Raw genomic sequence first — 23,773 nt, 5'->3', positions numbered from 1 at the left:
TGAATTGGACATCGACGCGAGAGACGATTCCCCTGATGCATTGTCGGCCAGAGCAGAAGCACGAACGACACACCAGGGCTGGCAAGCGCAGCCTCAGCCTTGCCAGAAGCGCCTCGAGGTCTTGTGGTCTTGGCAGTCTAACCATATTCATCTGACAGCGAGGACAGGCTTCCTCATTTATCACAGGACACCTGTTGCATACCCAGGGCTATTATTCTGTACTTTGGCTCAATACGTAGTCTATCATTGACAAAGGTTAGGGGCGACTTCCGTTGCAAATGGCACGAATCGACCACCTTTTGCTCTCCCAGATCTGAGTCAAACTTGTCATGGTACAAGCCGCCCTGAAAACTCGATGCATTGGCATTCCAAGAAAGGACACCGTAGTACGACACCTCAACGTTGAAAGCGGCACTGCTCCAGAGTCGTCATATTACCTGATGACTGAGACACAATGGCCACCGACCCGAAGGCCGTCCGTCGTTATCATGCTGGCGTCGAAAGGGCGCTAGGACTATTCGATGCTACCAACGAGTGGGCAGACTACATCGCTTTCCTTAGCCGACTTGCAAAGTCCCTACAGGCTTCTCCACCCGATACCGATGTGCCCTTCAAACCTATCTTGGCCAAGTATCTCGCACTGTGCCTGAAACCATCTCTACCGGCCGGAGTACATCAGAAATGTCTGGAAGTGTACGACCTCATCTTTTCTTTACTGGGCAAGGATGGCTTGTCCCGTGATCTCGCTATCTGGCTACCGGGCGTCTCCCAAACTCTCACCTTTGCGTCTTTAACCACGCGGCCTCTATTCCTATCCTTGTATGATGATCATATCTTAAAGCTCTCCAGCCGAACAATCAGACCGGCGCTTAGAGCAATTATTTTGTCCCTACTGCCAGGCATCGAGGAAGAGAGCAGTGAGGATTTTGACCGGACCCTGAGAACGTTCAACAGGTTACGTGAGATTTTTGCCGAAGATGATGTTGAGGAATTCTTCTGGCAGAGTCTCTTTCTGGCTTCAATCACAAGTGTCAACAAACGACCAGGGGCACTTGTTTATTTGACGCGATATCTTCCAAAGCTGGGACCGAGTAATTATACACCAGGGCAAGATCCTAGTAAGAGTGGAGCAGATGATTCTATGAAGCTAGCTATCAAGTCTGTCACTACGCCAGAACCAGGCCTACTCGTGCGTTGCTTTGCAACAGGACTACAAGACGATCAACAATTAGTTCAACGTGGCTTCCTGGATCTATTGGTATCTCACCTTCCACTCAATGCTCCTATTCTTCGCAGTCGGGTCATTGCAGACGACTTAGACATTCTTGTTTCTGCTGCGATGTCTGTGGTGTTGAGACGAGACATGAGCTTGAACAGACGTCTCTGGACTTGGTTCATAGGCAGAGAAGATAAGAGAGATGGATCGACCGATCTGCCTTCTGATGCTGCTGTTGATTTATCTCCAATTACGCCCAGTCGAAAAGAGTCATCTACAGCCTCCAAGCACGACTTCTTTGCCGCTCATGGCCTTGAATCTGTGATTCGCAGTCTACAGAAAATGCTGAGCAAGTCAGCTTCCTCCCCTGTGGATAGAGCACGTCCCTTTCGAATTATGCTGTCTTTGATGGATCGGTGGGTTATCGGAAGACAACCAGTGGAGGCCTTGTTTATCACCGCGATGCGAGACCTGCAACTGTATCAGACTACCGCACCTTCTCAAGGCTCTTTCGATGAAGTGTTTAGAAGTTCCAATGTATTCTTCGATGCCATCGAGCCTCATGTCGTTGCGACTCAGCTATTTCTGTTGCTTCGTCAAAGACAACTTGATCTCATCGAGTTTATTGTGTCGAATTTCAGTCTTCAAGAGGAGGATATGACAGCAACTCATCTCCCATTACTGTGTCTAGCCATTTCAGAGATGCTACTTGGCGTCCGTTTATCTTGCAAAAACGAAACTCCCGGAAAGAACGACATATCATATGACAATCAACTGGCGAGGCTGTTGGATGGCTTGGTCACTCTGCTGCCTCAGCAAGCTGCAGACTCATCAGGTTCACCATCAAAATCAGAACCAACAGAAGACATCATTTCTAGCCTTGAATCCTTTTACAGCAACTCAAGAAGAAAAGCAAACAAGGTCGATTTTATCAGCTCAGGTGGAGCAGTACAGCTCGTACTCCGGAATATCACACTCTGTGTCCTCGAGTGCGCCGGTAATCCCGAACGCCACGTCCTCCTTGCTCCGGTGACCAGCGCGGTCCTGAAGATAATTTCAAAGTCTGGCAGCCAAAAGGCACTCCACGAGTTGAAGTTGGGGGATCGACTTGGAAGAGTTCTGCGTACAGAAACTAGTGCGCTTGGCGAGAGATACGAAGTGACGAGAACCGTTTCCAGGATAATTGAAACCCTCCATTCCTTCGATGGAGGGGTGTCGACATTAGCAGAGCACGATCTCCTGTCCTTAATACCTGTTTTGGTCTCTCAATTATGGGAAGTGCTTCTACCTAGCACTCCTCAGTTTCATGTTGAAGCCGTCGAGCACTTCTGGAATCTCCGTCGCATATCGGAAGATTTACTCGTTGTTGATAGCAAGCTAATGGAATTACTCTGTCTACATGCGGATCGGATAAACATTCTTGAAGACGACATGGCGCGTTTCTCGACACTATGGTTGCATACTCGCTTCCCTGAAGTCACTGTGGACTTTTTCTCAGCTGAAAAGCGCTCCAACGAAGACGAAGTTCCCTGGTCAATGCTGAGTCAACCTGTGCTGACCATTCTGGACGGACTCGACGTCAACCAGGAGAACGACCCTCGACTTATGTGGCTAAGCAATTTGCCTTCATTGCGACCGGTATTCAAGATAGTACACTCGGTGACCGTGCAAGACAGCTCACAACCACAACTTTTCCTGCTCGGTCTCCACCGAGTACAGAAATTTGTGACTATTGCTCGACAATCGAGTTTGCAAAGAAGCGACTTCTTTGGGCCTGAAGGCTTCGGAGAAACTCTTCTAGAATTTTGCACGGATATTTTATCAATGGCTGAGGCACACACAGTGGCTTCGAGGTCTGCGCTGTCAATCTTGCGCCTGATGATAGACGATGTTGATATTCGAGGAAAACAGTCTCTTATTAACCTTCTCATTCATCATTTGACTGGACCTGGTGAGGACGTACAGCTCCAAGAGAGTATTTTGGAAACTTTGCAGGCAATTTTCACGAAGTCAGTCTCCTCTGAGCCTCCACCTAACGAATTGATATTGGTTCTTATGGCTGGAATCTCTTCGCCAAAAGTCGACTCAATGATCGATAAATGGATCACTTTGCTTTGTAATACATTACCTCTGTGCTCTACACAGAACTTGTTCGCAAATATGCTGAAGCTGACATCTTGCTTCTGTGGGAGTGTCAAGCGCAACTTTGAGCATATCCAACGGCTGTATGGGAGGGCGGTTTCGAATACTCACCTGAACGGCGATTCTACCTCTCTTGAGACAAAGAACCCCGAGAGATCTATTAACAATCTACTGGCTGGCTTGGAGTATATTCTTGCGAGAGCACATACCCACCTAAGCGATCAAAGCCTCGCCTCGGATAATTCGAAACCAACTACAGCGGAGGTGATACAATCTCGTGCGATAGCCAACAATAGACTGACTGTGATTCTGTGCATGCAAGATACCATCAAGCTTTGTGCAGAAATATGGGCATGGCGCATTCTCAAAAGATCTACCTCCGCTGTATCAGACAACAAGTCGTTCAATTACATGTCGTCGCGCCTGCGAACAAGGACACGAAGGATACTTGAGCATTTGGCCGATGCTGAACCACAGGAATGCTTGGAAACACTCATGGGAATATGGGTGGAAGAGGTCAAGCGAGGTTCAGACCAGGGTGTTAGTCTGAACTTAATGCAGAGCCTCGATGGGGCACGACCCAAGTTCATGATGCCCGCAACCTTCAATGCAATATACAACCGAACGAATCCAGCCGCTCTAGATCAGACACAAAAGTCAAGCTTATCAGTTGATGTCAATGCAATCGAGCTAATGGCATTCCTCATTGCCTACGCGGGTGCTTTGGAAGATGATTTGTTGGAGGAAATCTGGACTGACTGCACTGCTTTTCTACGTGAAGTGTTAGCAAACCCCATGCCACATCGTCAAATTCTCCTCAGACTTTTAGAATTCGTGGCTGTCATGTGCCAAAAGATGGAGAATACCAATTTCGGAGAAGTGCTTAAGATGCGTCGCGAGTTGGCTGATCTGTGTGCAAGGTTGTTTACAGCGATTTTCACCATCAAGCCAGTCGGGCTCGAATCACTACCAGTGCGGTCACCCGAAGAAACGAAGAGAGCAGCCGATGCATTGACAATTCAGCGAAGAAATACCCTTTCCATCGGCAACGCTATTCATATCTTGTGTGAATCGCTTCCAGTTATTGGGAATGTTCTAGGGGACTCAGACAGAGTTTATTCGGCATTTTCTGGCATTGCCGTCTACATCAGTGGTCCGGCACTGCGCGCAAAACAATTTCCACAGACTGTTAGCGTGGACTTGTTGCGCTTGTTACGATTAATGTCTAAATCGCAACCAAACAACAAGGTATGGAAGAAGGACATCTTAGAAGCGTACAATGATCCCAAATTCTTCCAAACGCCGTTCCAGCTGGCGGAGGAGGGCTGGCTCCCACTCATCAGACAGTCTCTGCTTACTGATAAGGGCTTGATGACTGAACTCCTCACTCGACTAACGCCACCTACCACAGCCGGCCTCATGTTCGGTGTCGGAGCTACAGCAGCACGAACCGAGGCCGATCGCAGGACACAGCTAACCTTGAAAAGAATGGCCCTTCTCCTGCTTGCTGGCGACATTGACACATTTGGCGCCGACCTCACCCAAATAATGCGCAAGCTCGAAGAACTCCTAACTGCTACGGTCTCTTCTTCGCCATCATCCAGCACGCGAGGGGACGTATACATCCTCCTTCGTGCCATGGTCATGTCCTTCTCCCAGGCCCACTTAGTGGGCACCTGGCCGATCGTAGACATTGAGCTCCGAACGCTTTTCGCAAGCATGCAGAAAGGCGGCGGCACTCCAGAGGACTATGAGAGCTCCACGTCGACGACTTTCACGCCGTTCTCGCAACTCCAAGGCGCCAAACTTCTCGATCTACTCTTACTGCTCAAGCCGGAAGAGTTTCAACTTCACGAGTGGCTCTTTGTCACCGACACCGTAGATGCAGTCTACCCGCCACATGACTTTACATCGTCCGCAGCGGCGGATACCATTGCGTCGTCGATCGGAGGAGGTAGCAGTGGCCACGGTGGGTCCATCGCAAGTGCTGCTCCATCGTCAGACGTCGAGCTGCCGAGCGCGGCGTCGAAGAACGAAGTCCGAAAGCCCTGGCTGTGTAACGATCTGAGCCGCTCGGTAGACGATATGCAGACGCTGCTGCGTCCGTTCTTCCGCCAGTTGAGCATTCATGCCTTTGAGAACACCTACAGCCTCCAAGAGGTCGATATCGAGGCGTGCCGCAGAGACCTCCTGGCGGATATCTTCGTTGATTGAATAGAACCCTGACTAGTTAGATTCTTTTATTTCCAGAGACGGGGCTACAATGGTTTCTTAGGGGTTTTTGTTTGATGGATTTACAGTAGAGCTGAGCTATGCCAACGTCTTTCTCATGAGCGAACACCCAATTTTATTTTTGGTGCAGATTTGTTCCCCTGCTCTGAACTGCTCCCTTTTTTCTACTATATACCAGATACGAAACGTCCCTTCGGAAGGGGTTGGAAGGATCCTCTCTGCCTTAACACATCTCCACGGTTTTATCTTACACATATCCAGAAAGCCTTGAGATTGCCCCTTTTTGCTCCTGCTCCCCCTTTTCAATCAGCATCCAACCTTGCGACGGGCGGGGTATCGTCGACCTGGATGCCGCCTCTCTTGCGCTCGTTGGCGTCGTGGAAGGGCAGTCTCCAGCCACCCTCGCTGAGCGGGGTGCTCAACCACAGGCGCATGAGGTGGCGGCGAGGCATGCCGGAGTCCGGGGCGTAGTCCCTGTAGGCGGTGCGGGCGTGCAGGATGTGAGCGTTGGACACGAACTGAATGTCGCCGACCTCGAGGACCATGTGCAGCTTGACACGCGCGCAGACGTTCTCGAGCGTCTCGACCGCATGCACCTGCTCCGCCGACAGCGGCGGGATGATGCCCGCATCCGAGAAGCGCGTCAAGCTGCGCACGTAGTACGGGTCCCACTTGCAATACAGACGCTGCGGCTTGCCGGCCTCGGGCGTCTCGAGGTAGAACACGCTGCCGCGGATGTACGGCTCTTCCCCAACGCTGACCTCTCCTTTCCGGTCGAAGTACCAGACGGGGGAGGCCAGCAGCTCCGCGACGGCCGGGTACTCGTCCTGTAAGATGTTCCAGACCTTGTGGACGCAGGCGACATCGGACTCGCCGCCTTCCTCGGCGCGGGCGAGGCACAGCAGGCCGACGACGTCGGCGTCGTCGGCGTGGAAGAACTGGCGCGCGTTGGTCCGGTAGATGCGCACCTTGTCAATCGCCGTGCTGTCCTCGCCCAGGTCCTTTACGTGGCCCAGGATGTGGCCGCGCCCATTCTGCGAGACGGGGTACCCGATGTACGTCCCCAGCCCGAAGTAGGCGACGCCGGACTTGTGGGTCCCCCATTTAGAGACGGGAAAGCCCTTGTACAGGATGAAGCCCTTGCCGTTGAGGAGCTCGTTGCGCATCGCTTGCAGGCTTGCAGAGAGATTTGGTAGTGGGAAGTTGCTCGGGCTGATCCCCGTCAGCGGATGGCCTTCGCGGATGAACGTGTCTGCTGCCTCAGAGAGCTCTGCGATCTCCTCCGGCGAGAAGACGTGCGTCCATCGTTCTGGGTGCGTCGCGTAGTCGTCCGCTTCCCAGACGGTCGGGCCGGAGATGCTTTTGGGGAAGGCGCTGTAGGGATATAGCTGGTCGTAGAGTGGCGGGTGTTGCCCCGACGTTTTGAATCCGTCGGGAAACACGGAGAGGTCGATGGTCTTCTCGCTTTTGAAAATGGACTGGTTGGGCACTGTAGCAGTTGACTCCACTGCGGTAGGTGCCATTGCTTTCCAGATATGGCGGCTTAGTCTTGTCTAGTGATGGCTGGGTTTTGTATCCCGGGAAACAAGTCCTAAGCAATTGAGTTGAATATTGGACTAGACAACTATTCGCTGCTCGTATCAAGGTCTCCAATGAGAACAAAGGCAGCAGAATTGGAGGTTATATAAAGATAAATGAGAATCCTGGAAAGGTATATATCCAAGCTCTGGGCCAAAACGACATAGGCAGAGAGTTAGTAGCTGGAAAGTTCTTAGCTTTCATCAACTTGAGGAGTTGTCATGTATATTCTGCCCCAGAACACTTGGTGAGCTGTGGACATCTCCGACCGCAGCGTAGCATCACAGACCAGTCTCCGGCGACTCTTTCGCTGATGCACCTGAAGGGAGGGGTTGATCTTGTTGATCGAAATCGAGTGGGGCATTGCGTGATTCGGTGGTGGAAGTCATAGGCGCGTCTAGCCTGGAAGTGTCCGCCTTAGAGAGACTTTATTATTGAAAGAACCCAAGAATACAGGAGAGAACGCGGGATCATTCCGGTCCTCACGCAGCGGGTGGTAAGAGCCAAATGGAGAAACCTGTTGACAAGTCCGAGGTAGTCGGTCTCATTGATAATACACTCTGATGTCTCACTATTCTATTAATTGATATTCTAGAACCAGGCCTGCCTGACAAGAGATCCTTTTCAGAGAGGAGAGAACGTATCAATATGCTCAGTGGATACTTCGACCGGTGATACCAGAGACCTTGCTGGCACCACCTCAAGCCAATAATTCCCAGGCGACCGAAATGTCGTGCAGTCACTTCTCACATGATAGTGCAACAACCCATTCCTGGTCTAGGTTGACCGACTCTTGCCGCACCGCAAGCTGAATACTGTATTGGCAACGGAACGCCATTTCCCTGGCCGTAGGGCAGGATGCTGCCTCTACCGTCCGTCATAGTATACCCGTTTCCCAGCCCACCAAATTGCGCGGGATTCTCTATCGCCATCCTTGTCATATTCCCATCGTAGGCCCCATTTTTGTCGCAGCTGGGGCATGAGTTTGCAGTGGCGGCGACGAACCTGGCAACAAATGGTCCGTTCCGAGTGGGTGTGTACTTGTGGTAGTTGCTCGAGCTGAACCCTGCTCCAGGATTGCAGGGCTTGACAATCGACATCCACTTGTGAGCGCAGGTGTATGACTGGAAACCTTCTGTTTGGCACATTTTTGGCGGGATGGTGATTGTGAGTGGATCTGAGTTGTTGGCTCAGAGTATAGCTGTCGCGAACCTGGGAGTTTGTGCCTACTTGTGCCTAGTCTAACTAGGATTTGCAGACAATGGCAGAATGCTTATAGCTGGCTTGAATAATCGACGGAAGGCAAAGCCAATGAGCGACTCAGTCAGTTCTGTTTGTTGTCGTTTGGCCGGTAGAGATGACAGTTCAGTGTGATTCTGCCCAAGACAAAGCTGAGCAATATATATGCTCACGGCAAAAGCATCCGTGTCACCTAGTAGTTTGCTTCACTGAGCCACAGAGAAATACTTGTCACTGGGATTCTTTTGTCACCGTTATGAGTCCTTCTTCTCGGGCCCTGAGGTGTCGTCGATGGCTTGCAGCAGCCTTTGCTCTTCTTCCTCGTCGACGCTGTCCCTGCCTCTCTTCTGTATAGCTTGCATGAGCTCATACATCTGCCCCACTTGCTGGTCACTGAGTTTGTCCAAGAGACCGGTATCGATCTTGCCTTCCTTCCAGTCCTCACCTTCCAGCATTTGACCGTATTGTTGCCATTCGGTCAGAAAGCCTACGATGTGCAGCGGGTTCTCGATATCTCGGTGACGTCGGAACTCGGCTTTGAGATATGTGTCACCAAATACCCGCTCCTCTGGGCCCAGTTTCTTCCGATGGATGCGTAGCAAGCGGCGATACAGAGGGACGGGGGGGAGGAGGGCAAGAGCTGGAGGACGTCGCCCTGGTCGGAATGGCTGCGTTGCTGGTTCGGCGAGAAGGCGAGAGACCACGCGCATATTTAGTAGTTAGTAATCCGTACTCGTACTCGCAGGTAGGGAATGAAGTCGATTCACAAGAGAACAAAAACTCCAGACCAGCGTGAATCCTCTTCGCCAAAGATGCCCCAGTTGTGAGGTCTGCTAAAAAAAAAGTGGTTGGTGCTGGTGGTTGCGCATCATCATTGACAAGATTGCCGATGATCAACCGGCGGAATCGAACACCCTCGTCATTCCCATCCTCTTCTGAAATCATCAGTACGTCGAAATGATTAGAGACGTCTCGCGAACCTACACAGAGAAAAGGCTACGTAATCGGGTGCAACGTCTTCTTTTGTATTGAGTCAATTACAAATAGTATACCCTCAGAAGGGACTAATACACTCGAGACGAAGCTCAGGCTATCTCTATAATGCAGGCATTCTCGCTTTTGGTGCGCCGGAACAGAATCCACCGGAAATCGCCAAACAGGGTAAAAAGGTCTCCACAGTCAACGTGTCGACTGAATGGGGCTTAGAAAAGATTGAATTCGAAGCTCATGGGGTATCTGTGATCGTCCCGTTCTCGTAAAATGATAATGATAATACTGTACATGTCGGTGGGAAAGGTCATAAGCTCATCGTACATTCGTGTGCGGAAAAGCGAAACAGGCGTGGGCGAAAGTGACTATTCACTGCAGTCCATTTCGTCAAAAGCTTCGTCCGAGTCCATATAAGGACCAAAATCTTCGCGAAGTTCATCGGGATCGGTAAAGTTCTCGTCGTCGAGAGGATGATAATCTTCTTCTTCAAGATCATGGTCTGTAACATACATGTCCAGAGCGTTAGTCAGAGAAAATTCGGCGAAGTCCTCCATGTACGCATCAGTGTCAATTAAATGCATTGGATGCATCCGCTCCGAATCTTCTAGAACGCCGTGCGCCACAAACAAATTGAGACGGAGCTCTTTACGCATCATGTCGGTTGCTGTAGTCCAACGACCATCTTCAAGTGTGAAAAAACCGAGAGTGAGCTTCGTAAGGACTGGTTGGCGTTTCAAGGTGTCGATAAGATACTCTTGTGTTGTCGACATACAATCCAGATCGAGCAAATCAAGGTCAGGCCACACACTTTCTCCCAATACATGCTTCAGATGAGTACAAGGTCCAAAATATCCGAAATCGTCGAAATTGATGGTGAGTTTTTGCAGTCCACTAGCTGCTTTCAGCGCGTCTCGGAGATGGCCATTTGCAAAGCTTCCATAGCAGTTTTCGGCGGTCATGATGTCTAGTTCGTTTCGATCATCTCTTTCTAAACGAAAGTTAAGGTTGATCACCTTGAGATTGGCGAACACTTGACAAATGGTGTGCGAAGGAAGAAACCCAGTGAAGAATTTGGGACTCAGCACGTGCACTTCCAACTCTCGTATTACTGTCAGGGGCTGATCTTGAGGAACGAGGAGAGCTTTGAGTTGTTCTTTGGTATGGCAAGTGTCGGGCTCTAGAGGGAGCGCACAGTCCACCGCAAACATGGTCATGAACCTCTCGGAAAGCACGTGCTTACATCTGCCGACGGTGGAAAGAACAACTTTTCTGAGTTTCGGAAACTGCGAGATGCTGCCTGCAATCAAAGTGGCATACGTACCCGAGTTGAGGATGGTCTGTTGGGCATCATAAAGTTTACGGTAGCGCTCATATTTGGTGCTGATCTCCTGCTGAAACTTCTGACGATTTCGCTCATAAAGCCTGACCTCACGATCAGTGGCATCTGCACCAGGAGTCTTTGGTCGGTCGATATTATGGTGGTCAGCTTCGAAGTGCCGGGAAAAGGCGTGGATACAGCCAACATTGGCTAGTATATTGCCCTCGAAAAACACAGTGTCAACAGCTTTTGAAAGCACCTGGTGGGACGCAATTGCATCGAGACGCTCGAGAGACACTTGACTGACATGGAATCGCACCCTCTTGATAAGGACTTCGGCTCCAATTGGGGCAAAGCGGCTAGTGACACAGCGCAGATTGGACACGTCTGTGAAGTTCAGGTGGCGGCAGATCTTGAGGAGAACCTCGTCTGGAAAGTCTTCCATTTTGGCCCAGGACGTAGGACAAGATGGTAGGATCAGGTAAAGGACTGGCGGTCAGGTTGGGGATGTTGAAATATTGAGGGGTAGGGTCTCGTGGTGTCAAAGAGACAAATCAGCAGGTAGGAAGCTGTAGACGCAGTTGATAGCTCGAAAGGGGGGATGTGGTGATGCGAACAGGCTGACGGCTTTTCAGCCTCAAGCTTGGTGGATGGGAAATGTAGACCTAGGCCATGCAGGATGGATGGGAGTTTGGAAGGTGGGATTTTTGATGAGAAAATGCATACAGTACCCTTTGACTAAGGGTCCCAAAGATTGCTGCTCGCCCTAGGCCTGACTCCTTAGATGTGAGATACGGAGTCGGGAGCAGCGTATCCTGGCCGGGGATAGGAGTGACGTCGGGATCGGGTAGAATTCTGCTTGGGGAAGCGACAAGAAAACGCGTGCGGCAGGCAGACGAGGCTCGTTCCCTTGTGCGATTATCTCCGGGCGCGTAAAGTGGTTTCTGTTTCAGCTTTCGAGGTCGTGGGGGAAGGCGTCAGGCACGTGTTTCTGGAGGCAGCGACTGCCATTTGTCACATGCAGTAGTGGCGGCTGCTCGTTCCGTACTAGACCGGTGCTAGGCCCGTACTAGCGCTTCTTACAGGTAACTAGCGCGAGTGGTTGGTGGGTTAACTGGCAAGAGCAACTCCCAGAACTGCACACACCTTTGCACCACACCTGCACAGTGCACACACCCTCCACACCTGAAGCAGCACCTCGCCGCTGCCACCACTCCCATCTAGTGGCTACCAACTACTCACCACCATCACCACCACCACCCACCACTCACTCGTATAACTACTGCGTCACTCACAAAACCATACGCAGACGCAGACACAGCGCCTCCATTCCTCCGCTCCTCCCTTCCCACTCTCCGGGTTTAGTGACTCGATCTCTCCCTCCACTGCGCTTCACTACCACAACCACCTGTCTAAGTCAACCTGTGCCGACCAGTCACACCCGGTGACTCCTCTATGGTCAGCTAGTAAAGGCCATCCTTGGCTCGGGGCTTATGCTCTGAGCCTCGAGTGAATCAATTTCCTCAGGCCTGACATTCTTCCCCGGCCGATTGCTCCAACGAATTGAACATGGAGTCCAGTCGGGACAACGACGATCAACCTCCCAAGCTGAAGACTAGAGGTGCCCATACACTACTTGCAAAACACCTTAATGGCAAACAGCAGGAATGGGATGCCATAGCCTCTCAAAAGGACCCCCTACGTCTCCTCGATCTTCCCGTCGACATCTTACAGACCATTCTTAGAGAACTTACACATACGAATGATCTCACATCTCTAGCCCTCACACATTCCGCCCTCCACGCTCTTGTCATACCTCACATCTACTCGAGGTTCGATATTGTGTGGCCAGACGCGAATGCCACCTTCGAAAACCGCATGGGTGTAGACGCCCTTACATATGGCCTGGCAACTTTGGTTATGGCCCAGGATGTCTTCGGCGAATCTCCATACCAACAACTCTCTCAACACACCTGTGACCACTGTGGCCAACTCAGCCAACCATCCGTACCACCCTCCAGCAACCCCCACAAGACTCGCCGTGGAAATTACTTTGCTCAGTATACTCGAAAGTTTAGCCTCGGTAATGGCCCTGCAGATTGGGTTCAGGAATATCTCATCACCAAAGAAGGCGGGAAGATGCTTGGCACTCTTGTTGCCCTGGCTGTGGGGAGGATGCGGAACTTGGAAGCTTTTATCTGGGACATGCCAACTGGCGTTCTTCGAGATGTCTGGCTTGCATTAGCCTCCCTGGGAAACCGCGATGATGGCCAGGAATGCCGTCTGGAGCGAGTTTGGGTTCGATGGCACGATAACCAAGACCAAGGTCCTTTGGCTTCACCCCCACCCCCTGGCGCTGGCGCTGGCCCTGGTCCACAGGTCTCGAATCTTCCCTCTATTCTTGCTGGCCACGCCACATCCTTGTTTCAGATCCCTCCTTATCCAAGGGTCGAATTTCCAACATTTTCCATCCTGCCTCCACTCAGAAGTCTCAGTGTCCTGGATATCGACGAGCTTCCCTATGCGGAAGAAATGAGTGTACTGATTGAAAGGTCATTAGGCCAGCTACAAGAACTGAGGATCGGAATGGCCTCGCATGCGCAATTTGATATCTGGGCTAGACCTGCCGAAGACAGAGCCCCAGTCTTACCTCCTCTTATCCCGGGAATAGGAGATCAGTCTCCTCGACCAGGAGGTCTCTTAGGAATTCTCGTACACAGGTTCTGTGATGCCTTCTCCCACCAGAAAGTAAACCAGCCCCCACTAGCCGAGCAGCAAGATCCTTCTGGTGATGAGACCGTGGAGGATGTACAAATGGAGGAGAAGGGGGAGGATGCCGAGAACACCATTAGTGCATCTGAAATCAACCAGCTGGGGGTTCTTCTATCCACCCACAATATTCAAGATGAGGATTCTTCCGTTGTTCCCATCGCAGTATCCAAGAGGACCACATATAATCAGCTCCCTACATCTACTCCAGTCCAGAATCTACCCCAAATGGCGGGCGATCCGTTCCACAACTCAGCCAAAGATGAGAGTAGTGGCGCACGAAAACTGCAATTGGAAACTCTCGATGTCGAGCGTGTTTATCTGTCCATTGCTGTCATGTCCAAGGCTCTTGACTGGTCCAGATTGCAGACCCTCACCCTACTCGGTTGTCGAAATCACGAACAATTGTGGAAAGCCTTGCGTAAACGTTTCACACCAACCAGCCGCCGAAGAGTTTCTACAACACCCTTCAGAATATCTGTAAGTAGCGGTTCAAGTCTACCACCAAGATCGCAAACTAGCACATCCGTCTCAAATTCTACATCAGAATACGATTACCCCCTGAGCTTGAAAAGGTTGCACACCGACACAGTTTCACCATCTCTTGTCGCGTTCATCAAGGACACGTTAGCACCTGATAGTCTTGAGTGGCTCTTCCTCCAGGAGAATACCGCATACAAGTCACCAGTCTCTATTGAGACGATATACCGTGGTGCAATCCGGCGTCATCGGTTCAGTCTAACTAAATTACTCATCGATAGCACCCTACGAAGCGAAGATCCTGAGACACCAGACACCAACTGGCGTCGATGGGTGTTTAGTCGTGAGCTCATCACTTGCATCACGAGTGGCAAAATGAAACTGAGGGAACTCAGCATGTCAATTGATTACAAAGATTGGCACTATTTTCTGCGAAGATTGCCTAATGCCATTACTTTGAGGTCATTGCACATTCCTCATATAGCGGAACACGTCAATGGAAATGTGCATTCACGCGAAGCAGCTTTACAAGTACTTGACATTGTCGCCCTGAGACCTGAGCTTGAGCTGTGCTATCTTGGTATCCAGCATCAGTGTTTCGAGATTCTTGAATATGCGAATACTCGAAATAGCCCCAGCATCGGGCAGTCTAGGAACAGCGGTGGCGGTAACTCCGGTGACGACGTTGAAACAGACCATGAGACTGCAGGTCCTGTTCACCCTAATTCTGCGCATCACCCTCACCCTCACCCTCACATCCATGCGAATGCACAGCATGATTCTCACGACGACGATGATGGAGGGAATATGAACGATTCAAGTGATTTCGAGGGTGTGTCCGACTCGGGAGATGCAATGAGCGACGAAGACGATGCGGAAGGAATAAGTCCCAATAATAACAAACCGACTTGGAGGTTGAGAGAGATCTTGTTCTATGATGATAAAATATCCATATTTAAAGCTAGGCATGGTAGGCTGTAAAGGCAAGGTTTTTGGGAATCGAGGTGAATAGTGAAGACAAGACTCCAGGACAACAGATAATAATTTCGTTCGGCGGTGCTTGAATTTCTAAGTTAGGACAAGTGGGCCTTGGGTACCTGCACTTTGATTGAGATGCGAATCTTGCAGCCCCGACGAACGGCAGAATGCCTCGGGACGGGAAGGAATGGTTTAAAACTCACCAGTCATCATGAAGGACCAAACCTGGAGGATTGATGGATGTGTTTCTAATGGTCTCGGTGGCGTATAGGAAAGTGTCACTCTTCAATGAGTGCTTGATACTGCGAATCACCCATATCCACAAACGCACTCACACACACACTCCGATGTATGTAGCAATCTGGACTGCCAGCGTTTCAGTCGCAGTCAATGCAAAAATGTCTTGATTCCGAATTCGTAACAAATGTACTGCTCCGACGAATCGGCGACGATCGACCAGTAGGAAGTACATAGCATGCGCTCAGCGGGACGAGGTATGATGCCTTGTTTCCCTGGTATGGCATATATACAAAGTATTTGGCATACTCCACCACTAGAACGTCTTGGTCCACAACGCAACCTTGTGATAACAATAGAAGAGAGCGAAGAAGATCGATGATGGCTGGCCATCAGCATACCGAGCAATCGAAGTTTCGAAAGACAGTCCAGCGACCCCAGCAACAAGTAGAATGGGGCCTGCGGTCCGATGTATATACAGTATGTACGAAGTGGCCCTAGGAGAGAATTATTCTCTAGCAGAGCGCCTTTTAAGTTTCCTGAGACGAGAGAACAGAGGCCAGTTAGCCCCTTCACCGTCAAGGGCGGAAAATCCGAAACCTCACTGAGTCTGATACATGTGTGTACATAAAGTGTCCCTCGCACGTAATTTAGCATGTCAAAACAAAAAACAATCAATACATACAGATCTAAACGCACGCGCACGCGCAATTGAGGGCCTGAGAAAACAATAATAGAATAGACCAGTGGGACCGGAGACGGCGAAAGGAAACGGAGAACGCAGAAAGGGTGGCAGGGGGGGAGGAGAAACGGGAGTGGAAATCCGGACGAAACACTTGAAGCACTTCGGTCTGCGTAAGCCCAGACCATGTATCTATCTGTCTGCGATGCTTGTCGTACAATACGAGTAGAATTTCAGAACCTTCGCAGGGCGGGTGGAAAGCCTCGACTACGGCGATTAAATGGGGCAATGAATATATATATGGCCATTGCTCTGAGCCGGTGAAGGGAATAGACACGGATAGATGTCCGACTCGTTCACTGGGGACCTACATATGTGACTAAATAGGATTATTCCTTCTGTGGGGAGAACACGAGATCATCGAGACAGTCTTGAATGCTGCATTGAGCTCGGACATTGGTCTCATGAGCGTCACAGCGTGATTTCACGCACCTATTCACTATCTATCCCGAGAGAAGCAGGAGAATAGCCTGCGGCTTTGTAGATGACTTCGGAACCGTTTGATCTATCCTACTTTATTCAACTACCTGGATGGGTCTTGTTCGCGGATCGATCTGATCTGCGACCTGCGCACCGAGATTCCAGCCAAGATATTGTGTACCAGCTCCGTGGTACATATCTCATCTAAGAGTCCACGTTCACCTTTTGTGGATGGTCTACGGCCAGGTTCATCACATCACGATGTCCCGATTGACGAGGTCCCATTTTCCATTTTCTGAAGGGCAGGTGAGATGGCTTCTCCAAACCCTCAGACAGACTTTGCACGGCCGTCAAAGCGTTCGGCAGCCTGGGAATTTGAGCAAGATCATGGTGTCAATCGTCTCACTAGGAACATTCTCAAGTAGCATCTGCTCGCAGTGAGCCGTGTGATGGTAATTGCCGATGTAGGTATCAATGACCCCTCGTTCTAATCCCCTATGCATTTTCCTCCACATATAGACACAATGAACTCGATGGTATTCTCTTGTGACGAAAAGTTCAGGGTACTGCCCAGTCAAAACAGTTGCCCGAGGCGCCTCCATAGTTCCGTTGATATCGAGATACCAGTGCCAGTCTGTGACGTTCAAGAAATCCTGGATGAGATCCTGCTCCAAACATTCAGCTGGAAGCCAGGAGAAACTCATAGGATCGAACAAGCAGCCGCGCTTTTGCGCTGAGGAAATCGTGCTGCCACACGATGGCAGGCTTTGCAAATGCTCATTGCTAAACAGTGAAGCGATAAGCACAACGATGCAGACAGCTCCGAGGGCATAGACCCCAAGATATGCTTTCGACATCCTCGTCAGAATATTCAGACTCCCAGGACGGTCGAATTTGTGCGCTTGTGTAGGAGAATGTTCTGGGTCAATGTCGAGCACTAGATCTGCACGTTCATTACTGCAGTCGGACATTCTGGAATATTAATCTCGAAACGATCTCGGAGAGACCTCAGATGTAATGCACTTGGATGCACCGTGAGCACTGTCAAACACCATCTATGGATCTGGGTGGCTTTGAAGTCGGTTTTAGTTAAGTGATGAGAACCGCCGTAGTTCAGGATTGCTGGAAGTGCTCGACGTTCGACACCTTAGCTCCACACACGCTCGAGCAGGGCTGGCCGCCTGCAAGTGCCGATTGGTGTGCTCTTGACTAGCTTTGTCCGTTTTATCCTCGATCTCACTTGTGATCTTCTCGCCAAAACCTTTCGTCCCTGCTTGACGGCACTTGGATGGAAGGTTGGTGTCAGGGAAGGGTCCCTAGAGAAGTCATGCGGGTACCGATCTGTGTTACACCAAATGGCCGCTAGATTATCCCTCTACTGTATCGACACGCCGCTGAAGAGTCGTAAGGAGCTCTCGTGCGGCTAGCAAGTCTATCTGGTCTACCGAGAGGTCGCGGGCAATGGTAGGCATGTAACTACATCCTAACAATTGGTTCATGCCTGTCCGGGATCCATGAGGGCACATTGACGGTCTAAGTAGGCGGCCTTTCAATTTTCGGTCGATTCCGGAAGTCAGGTTCAAAGAAATACACTACAGCAACGCCGGCTGCAGGAAACATGCATCCTTCAGGAATCATGCAGAATATAACAGCAAATCCCGTGCTGCGCTTCAAGTCGGTGATGATCATCTGTTACATTTAGCCCCTGGTCGAGCACGCTATGCAAGAGTATCTTTCCTATAGTATTGAGAAACATCAATTTGCTTAATCTGGAGCTATACAGCAATCTCTGAATGGGTCGGATTGTTTGTATCTACAAGTCTAAAGGTGGATCCCACTAAGCTAAAAGCGGTGGGTCGGAAGGTCAATAGCAGCCGCCAAGTTAACTGCACTATTGTGGGATGGAATAACCTAGGGTATCTCCTGATATTTTTGGGGAACTAGCATCAAACCTTTCGAACATCAAGCAGATCATGGAAACTAGTCTATGAACCCAGCTGCGCAGAATCTTCGATGCTCTCAGCACAGAAATCTTTCAATCATACAAACACCTTCGCCAGCCATCGGACCGAGAAGAGGCACACTACAGTAGTATTGTCCCAGTCGCGATTGTATACTTCAGTAAAGCCCACAAGCTTTTATCAGACCACCGCAGACTGTCATTTAGTGCTGCTATCGAGTTAGAGAATGTCACCGAAATCTAGCCAACCCAGAGTTGAACGATCTTCTGTCCAAGTCCGGATCTCGTCCATGTCTTGACACTGATGCACAGACCCCCAACCGTCGCCATACTCCGATGAGCCTTCTATAGTAGTGTCCCCTGCACATAGTATTGCTTGTCTGAGATAGTCAAAGCAGTGGGCGACATGAGTCATATCCGGCTCCCATTCGCCAAGGTAGACCATTCCAAAGGTTGCGGCAAGCTGAGACTATACGCAGCGTCAATTAAAGTGATTTGAACAGCTGAGATTGCGACTTACCAAACAGTGGAGCTGATGAAAGACTGACATGATATAAAATGGCACAGATTCAGAGCTAGTAGTGAGATTATACTCCTCGTTGTCGGACTGATAAGGCTTGGGAAGATTGGGTTTCTCTCCTGAATCAATGAAGATAATGCCGCGCGAGCCTAACGAACCCAATGAGACAGATATATCGTGCGGTTGCCCTGTGCTTACTCGTAGACAGCGGAGTCCATTCGCGCAGTGCCTTGTCCAAATTAATCTTACTGCTGAATGTGTTGTTGTTCATGTATTGCATTTGCGGTTGGAAAAGTATACTTCTAGTGGAAACTTGTTTAAGTCAGTATGTTGATGGTGGAAACACTTGAAAGATTACATGAATCATGATTGTGGTCCATGGATTGAACAGTCTGCCTCTGCGACATCAGAATCAGAACGGCTGCGATAAGAATACCGAGCTCGATGCAGAGTCGAAGTACTTTTAAACCTATATGACTGAGGTAGCTGCAGTAATGTGTATTTGAACCAGTCTCGAGTCCATTGTGGTCATTATCTTCGTTGGACAGTTTGCAGTATTCGTGGTCCATTGGAATTTGGGAAACAAGCAATTTGTGTTGATAGAAACAAGCCATCCCGAGCATAAGGATATTGTTGTGGCCTATATCCAAGCCATTGATACATTCAGTATTGAACATTGAATTAATCAACTTGGCAGCGAGGTCTCCCCTGTAGCATTCATCATTTCTTGCGTCCACATTACCCTTGCATCTTGTCTTGACTTAGATGTCATCCATACCGAGTGATTTGCGGCTTTAATTCCTTTATTTGATGCGGAGCGAACTTGTTTCCTCACTAACAGGTTCGAAAATACAAGGAAATCGCCCGAGAACACCCGTAGGAATGTAACATCAGCTCATCATAGAAATCCTTTATAGAGGGCAAGTGATGCTTGGTTACATTGAAGGATCATAGTCGTCAAGTTGTTGTCCTCTTTTCGGCGTAGCCAAATCCCTCAGATGCACAGATGCTCGAATTGTGAGTATTCTAGAATAGCTTGGCATGATTAACTTCACGGGGTACAGAAACAATATTGGAAGCAACCCAAGTACTCACGCACATGATGTGGACAACATGGTCAGTGCATGAGCACACAAGAGCTCGAGAAACACTCTTTAGGCGGAAGACGTACCCTGAGAAATGTTATTCCTTGTCAGACAGCGCAGACGAAGTCGCCATTGATCTTCGACCCGACGACGATGTAACGATGAATAGGTAACAATGAAGAGGGGTATCAGGGAGAGAGAGCTTGAGACGAAATGGAAGAGCATAAATACGCAACAAAGTCTCGCATTTCTCACGACTGATCAAGTATTCCATCATCCAAATTCAACTCCTACAACAGTTCCACAGCTCAGGATATATTTCGACCATCATGCGCCTCCAAGTCCTTGCTATCATTTTTTCCGCCCTTATGGCATTCGGCATGGCTGCGCCTGTGCCAGATCCACAAAAGGGTAACGCTAACTGCGCCAAAAACCCTCAATGCCACATCATCAAACGAGAAGAGTAATCAAGTGTCGGGCCGTTGAGGTGGAGATCCTGATAACTCCTAGATATGTTCTCTCTCTAATCTTTCCATGTCTTGCTTAGGCTCTAGTGTGACTGGGATGGCTGTGAACAGGAGCACTGTTTTGGAAGAGACGCTGCAGTAAGATGCGAATAGGAAGATGCTCGTCGGAATGCGCAGCATGGAGTATGCTGCGTTACGTTCTCTATGGATTCATAAGTGTGTCTTTTGATAAGGATATCTAGGATGTGAGGATTCCTTCAGTCAACTCGGCCCTACTTAACATAGTAATAGTCGCTTTGATCTGAATTTAGTGGAATCAAAACGAAGGAGCTCAACATGTCTCACTGGTTCTTTTGCCTTTTAATCCCCTTCAGATCACCCCATATTTCGCGAAAGATGCCTTTCCAGTTCCCGATCTCTTGCGCCTCCCTTTTTCTTTTGCTCAGCGCCCACGTTCGTACCTCGACGAACCAGACAGCAAACCAAAGGAATAGGAGGGGGAATGTACATGCGGCAGCAATCCAGGCCACTGCAATAAACTTGTCACCGTCTTCAACATAGATATTTATAGTGCTCGTGAATTGTTTCGTGAAGCTGCCCACTGCTTCGACGACGACCGTAACAGTAATGGCAGCAAGTAACAAGAAATGTGCTCCAAGGGCAGAGAAGCATAAATTGATACGCACGAAAATATTTCTGACGCGGGAGACGCAACACAGGATGGATCCGATCATCACAACACAACTGCTAATAAGGCTGATGAGAAGGAATGCGAAAAGCGCGGTACCAATGCTATCGGCCAAGGACTGGACATAATCAAAAGAATTCGAGATCTGGCCCAGTAGAGGAATGGACACATTCGCAGTGCCAATCACGAAATGGGATGGGATGGACGATGTGAGGTGGCTTACACCTGGCAATTGATTAGCGTTGTAATCCGAGATACTTGAGCCAAAGAGAATTGCTTACTATTCGCAGAATCTCGGAATGAAGGACAAGACTCATTCACAACGCTTGTATTTGGTTCGGCAGGGTCGGAGTAATTCCCTTGGCAGATATTCCGAAGGAAGACTTTGTAGAAGTCACTAACGCCGAAGAAATCTGTGACTCTTGACACTATTTCCGCTTCGACATCCCCTATTCCGTCCCCAATGGACTCAGTGATTTCTGACAGTGCGCCACCCAAGAGGTCGTCAAGAATGCCCAGCGGGTCACCTGAGTCTGATGCTGCCGGTTCGACTTGGATCAATGACTGTCCAATTGTGGAGGTATTTAACTGGTAGTTATCAGCATTAATTAGTACTATGAGAGGAGATAACCAACTGCTATTATATAGTAGCCAGGTGCGATGTCAGGCCGTGTTCCAGCCACAACCAGTAGGAGTGTTAAAGCGACAGTCGTTGTGGCTAGGACGAAAGAGATGCCCAACAGTACAATGTGAGGCATTCTAGCGGCATTCAAACTTGGTGAGAGGCTTGAGAAATACAGGACAGAAGTTCAATGTCATCGCAATGACCATACATACACCCTGAAAGTCCGCAGCTAAGAGACGAAGATACGGGGGATCTGGGTGGAAACGGGACTGGCGTACAGTATAGGGTAGTTAAGTCAGAAGAAGAAACGCACCATTCAACGTGAGTATAAGTATAGGAGGGGTATCGAAAGCAGCTCAAACACCCGGCACGTCTTTTGAGTCTCGGCTGAAGTAGATGAAACTCGGCTGCTAAGATACCCGTTCGGACAAGGCTCAATGGGTCTTGCTGCGACTGTGTATGAGTGAGCTTCAACCGAGGCCAAATGACCACGACCAACGGAATGCACCGCGATCAATTAATGGGTAGACGTTCCGTCATTCCGTCATCGGCTAGATAGGTAATAACACCTCCTAATGAGAGCTATAGAGCGCTTACCTTTACTGACACAGTCGTGTGGTATAATGTCACCAATGACTGAGTCTACTATGCCATTGGCCAAAGCCTAACAGTATTATCTCTATTTAAGTAAGTACAAACTTTTACTACTAGGAGTTAAGTATCTATTATTCAAGGCGAGAGAAATATGCATTAGATACCCCATTATTAGAAATACCTCGGTGACCCTCCTGGAAAACATAGCTAATAGGTGCTTACGGATCTCTTGCCTAACGACCGTGGCCTTATCACGTGATGTAGCCTCGTACTCCATCAGCTAACTTCCCACCCCATAGTAGGCAGGCCGTCTGACCCGACGGCCTTTCAGGTGACCTGGTTCATAACACATGAGCGATGTGAGGTAAATGCTGGAGCGAGTGCCAATGAGAATGGAATCTTTGTGGTGAGCTATGACGTAGATGGAGTCGTCATGGTAAAGGGTGCTGGGTAGTGACTGGGAAGGGGAAGTGTTGGAGGATTTGGACTGTACAACTGTACGGGCCAATCGATACAGGCAAGTCAGCGTAGTTGAGATTTCTGTCTTCTTCTACTCTATGGTCACCGTTCTAGTTTATATAGAAAATTACTAGGCAAAATGACCTCCTAGAGCCTATTTTCCATGATTCCAAAGTATTCCAGAGGCTGTAGCACTAACTCATTACTCGTCATGAGGTTACCTACGCTAGTCACTTTGGCGCCAACAGGAAGTGTTCTGCCAGCATCGTACCCACGACTGATCGATCAGGTTACCCTCCTCGTATCTCAACTTCTGTATCAATCACGGCCTTGGGGGATGCCACAATCCCGAGACTAGAACAGAGTTCCGCCCCAATACTCGAAACTCCCAAGATAATTGTGGCTTGGAAATCGATACGACAACTGGAGATGGTGGTGTTGGTCGACCTTGAGTGGCTTGTACCGTAGTCCTGGACTTCTCCACTTCATATCACGGCGGGTGGGTTTTCAACTCCTCCCTGTACCTCTTGGCTATACAGACTTTACTGTCAGGCCAATTAACACACTTGCTATAGAGCCTCAAGGGGGGAAGGCCCGCTGGTTTCAAAAGGTAGTGATGGGACATGCGGCAAAGTCCCAATGACAAACTGCAAGATATACGGTAATGATTCAGTTGTCGATCGAAATATTCCTCTGGCAGGTTGAAATGACAAGACAACCCCAGTGTGGAACGGCTTGCCCATTAGGCTTGCATAGGGCTGGCGATCTTTTTTCCAATGTAGTAGCAGGTGGCTCTTCTGCCTGGCGATACGCCTGCAGACTTAGGAAACGGTCAAACTGCCAAGATGAATGAGCCGTGGGGCATTTCACGGCATTGACTGTGCCCCCATCTCTCCACAGGACCTTTTGATCCTTGACACCTTTGATCCACCATGGTGATAGAGCAGGCAGCCCACATCTTCCGAATCACTTGTATCATCTCTCAGTGCTAAAGTGATACTCCTGAGCTATTTCATCGGCCCCAAAAAACATAC

At 49.5% G+C, this 23,773-nt stretch overlaps 9 protein-coding genes across 9 annotated transcripts; 2 read left to right on the top strand and 7 right to left on the bottom strand.

The window, feature by feature from the left end:
- Positions 1-454: 454 nt before the first annotated feature.
- On the top strand, positions 455-5,572 carry A1O9_01468 (uncharacterized protein; the record flags this gene model as incomplete). The annotated part of the gene is made up of 1 exon (XM_013410626.1): positions 455-5,572. The coding sequence occupies one exon, from the start codon at positions 455-457 to the stop codon at positions 5,570-5,572; it is 5,118 nt and encodes a 1,705-aa protein (XP_013266080.1).
- A 320-nt stretch (positions 5,573-5,892) lies between these two features.
- A1O9_01467 (uncharacterized protein) lies at positions 5,893-7,113 on the bottom strand (the record flags this gene model as incomplete). The annotated part of the gene is made up of 1 exon (XM_013410625.1): positions 5,893-7,113. One exon carries the CDS (start codon positions 7,111-7,113, stop codon positions 5,893-5,895), a length of 1,221 nt encoding a protein of 406 aa, XP_013266079.1.
- An 894-nt stretch (positions 7,114-8,007) lies between these two features.
- A1O9_01466 (uncharacterized protein) lies at positions 8,008-8,316 on the bottom strand (the record flags this gene model as incomplete). The annotated part of the gene is made up of 1 exon (XM_013410624.1): positions 8,008-8,316. A coding segment is annotated over one exon (309 nt), but the record flags the coding sequence as incomplete, so codon positions are not given.
- A 345-nt stretch (positions 8,317-8,661) lies between these two features.
- Positions 8,662-9,117, bottom strand: A1O9_01465 (uncharacterized protein; the record flags this gene model as incomplete). The annotated part of the gene is made up of 1 exon (XM_013410623.1): positions 8,662-9,117. One exon carries the CDS (start codon positions 9,115-9,117, stop codon positions 8,662-8,664), a length of 456 nt encoding a protein of 151 aa, XP_013266077.1.
- Positions 9,118-9,762: 645 nt separating this feature from the next.
- Positions 9,763-11,160, bottom strand: A1O9_01464 (uncharacterized protein; the record flags this gene model as incomplete). The annotated part of the gene is made up of 1 exon (XM_013410622.1): positions 9,763-11,160. The coding sequence occupies one exon, from the start codon at positions 11,158-11,160 to the stop codon at positions 9,763-9,765; it is 1,398 nt and encodes a 465-aa protein (XP_013266076.1).
- A 1,124-nt stretch (positions 11,161-12,284) lies between these two features.
- On the top strand, positions 12,285-14,945 carry A1O9_01463 (uncharacterized protein; the record flags this gene model as incomplete). Its single annotated transcript, XM_013410621.1, has 1 exon — positions 12,285-14,945. One exon carries the CDS (start codon positions 12,285-12,287, stop codon positions 14,943-14,945), a length of 2,661 nt encoding a protein of 886 aa, XP_013266075.1.
- A 1,746-nt stretch (positions 14,946-16,691) lies between these two features.
- Positions 16,692-17,312, bottom strand: A1O9_01462 (uncharacterized protein; the record flags this gene model as incomplete). The annotated part of the gene is made up of 1 exon (XM_013410620.1): positions 16,692-17,312. The coding sequence occupies one exon, from the start codon at positions 17,310-17,312 to the stop codon at positions 16,692-16,694; it is 621 nt and encodes a 206-aa protein (XP_013266074.1).
- A 1,209-nt stretch (positions 17,313-18,521) lies between these two features.
- Positions 18,522-19,390, bottom strand: A1O9_01461 (uncharacterized protein; the record flags this gene model as incomplete). Its single annotated transcript, XM_013410619.1, has 4 exons — positions 18,522-18,770; positions 18,822-18,970; positions 19,020-19,133; positions 19,180-19,390. The coding sequence occupies 4 exons, from the start codon at positions 19,388-19,390 to the stop codon at positions 18,522-18,524; spliced, it is 723 nt and encodes a 240-aa protein (XP_013266073.1).
- A 1,324-nt stretch (positions 19,391-20,714) lies between these two features.
- A1O9_01460 (uncharacterized protein) lies at positions 20,715-21,819 on the bottom strand (the record flags this gene model as incomplete). Its single annotated transcript, XM_013410618.1, has 3 exons — positions 20,715-21,286; positions 21,343-21,649; positions 21,697-21,819. 3 exons carry the CDS (start codon positions 21,817-21,819, stop codon positions 20,715-20,717), a joined length of 1,002 nt encoding a protein of 333 aa, XP_013266072.1.
- Positions 21,820-23,773: the final 1,954 nt, after the last annotated feature.

This window comes from Exophiala aquamarina (assembly GCF_000709125.1).
Source record: "Exophiala aquamarina CBS 119918 chromosome Unknown aczIA-supercont1.1, whole genome shotgun sequence".
NCBI lineage: Eukaryota > Fungi > Ascomycota > Eurotiomycetes > Chaetothyriales > Herpotrichiellaceae > Exophiala > Exophiala aquamarina.
This window is presented reverse-complemented; position numbering and strand designations above follow the sequence as displayed.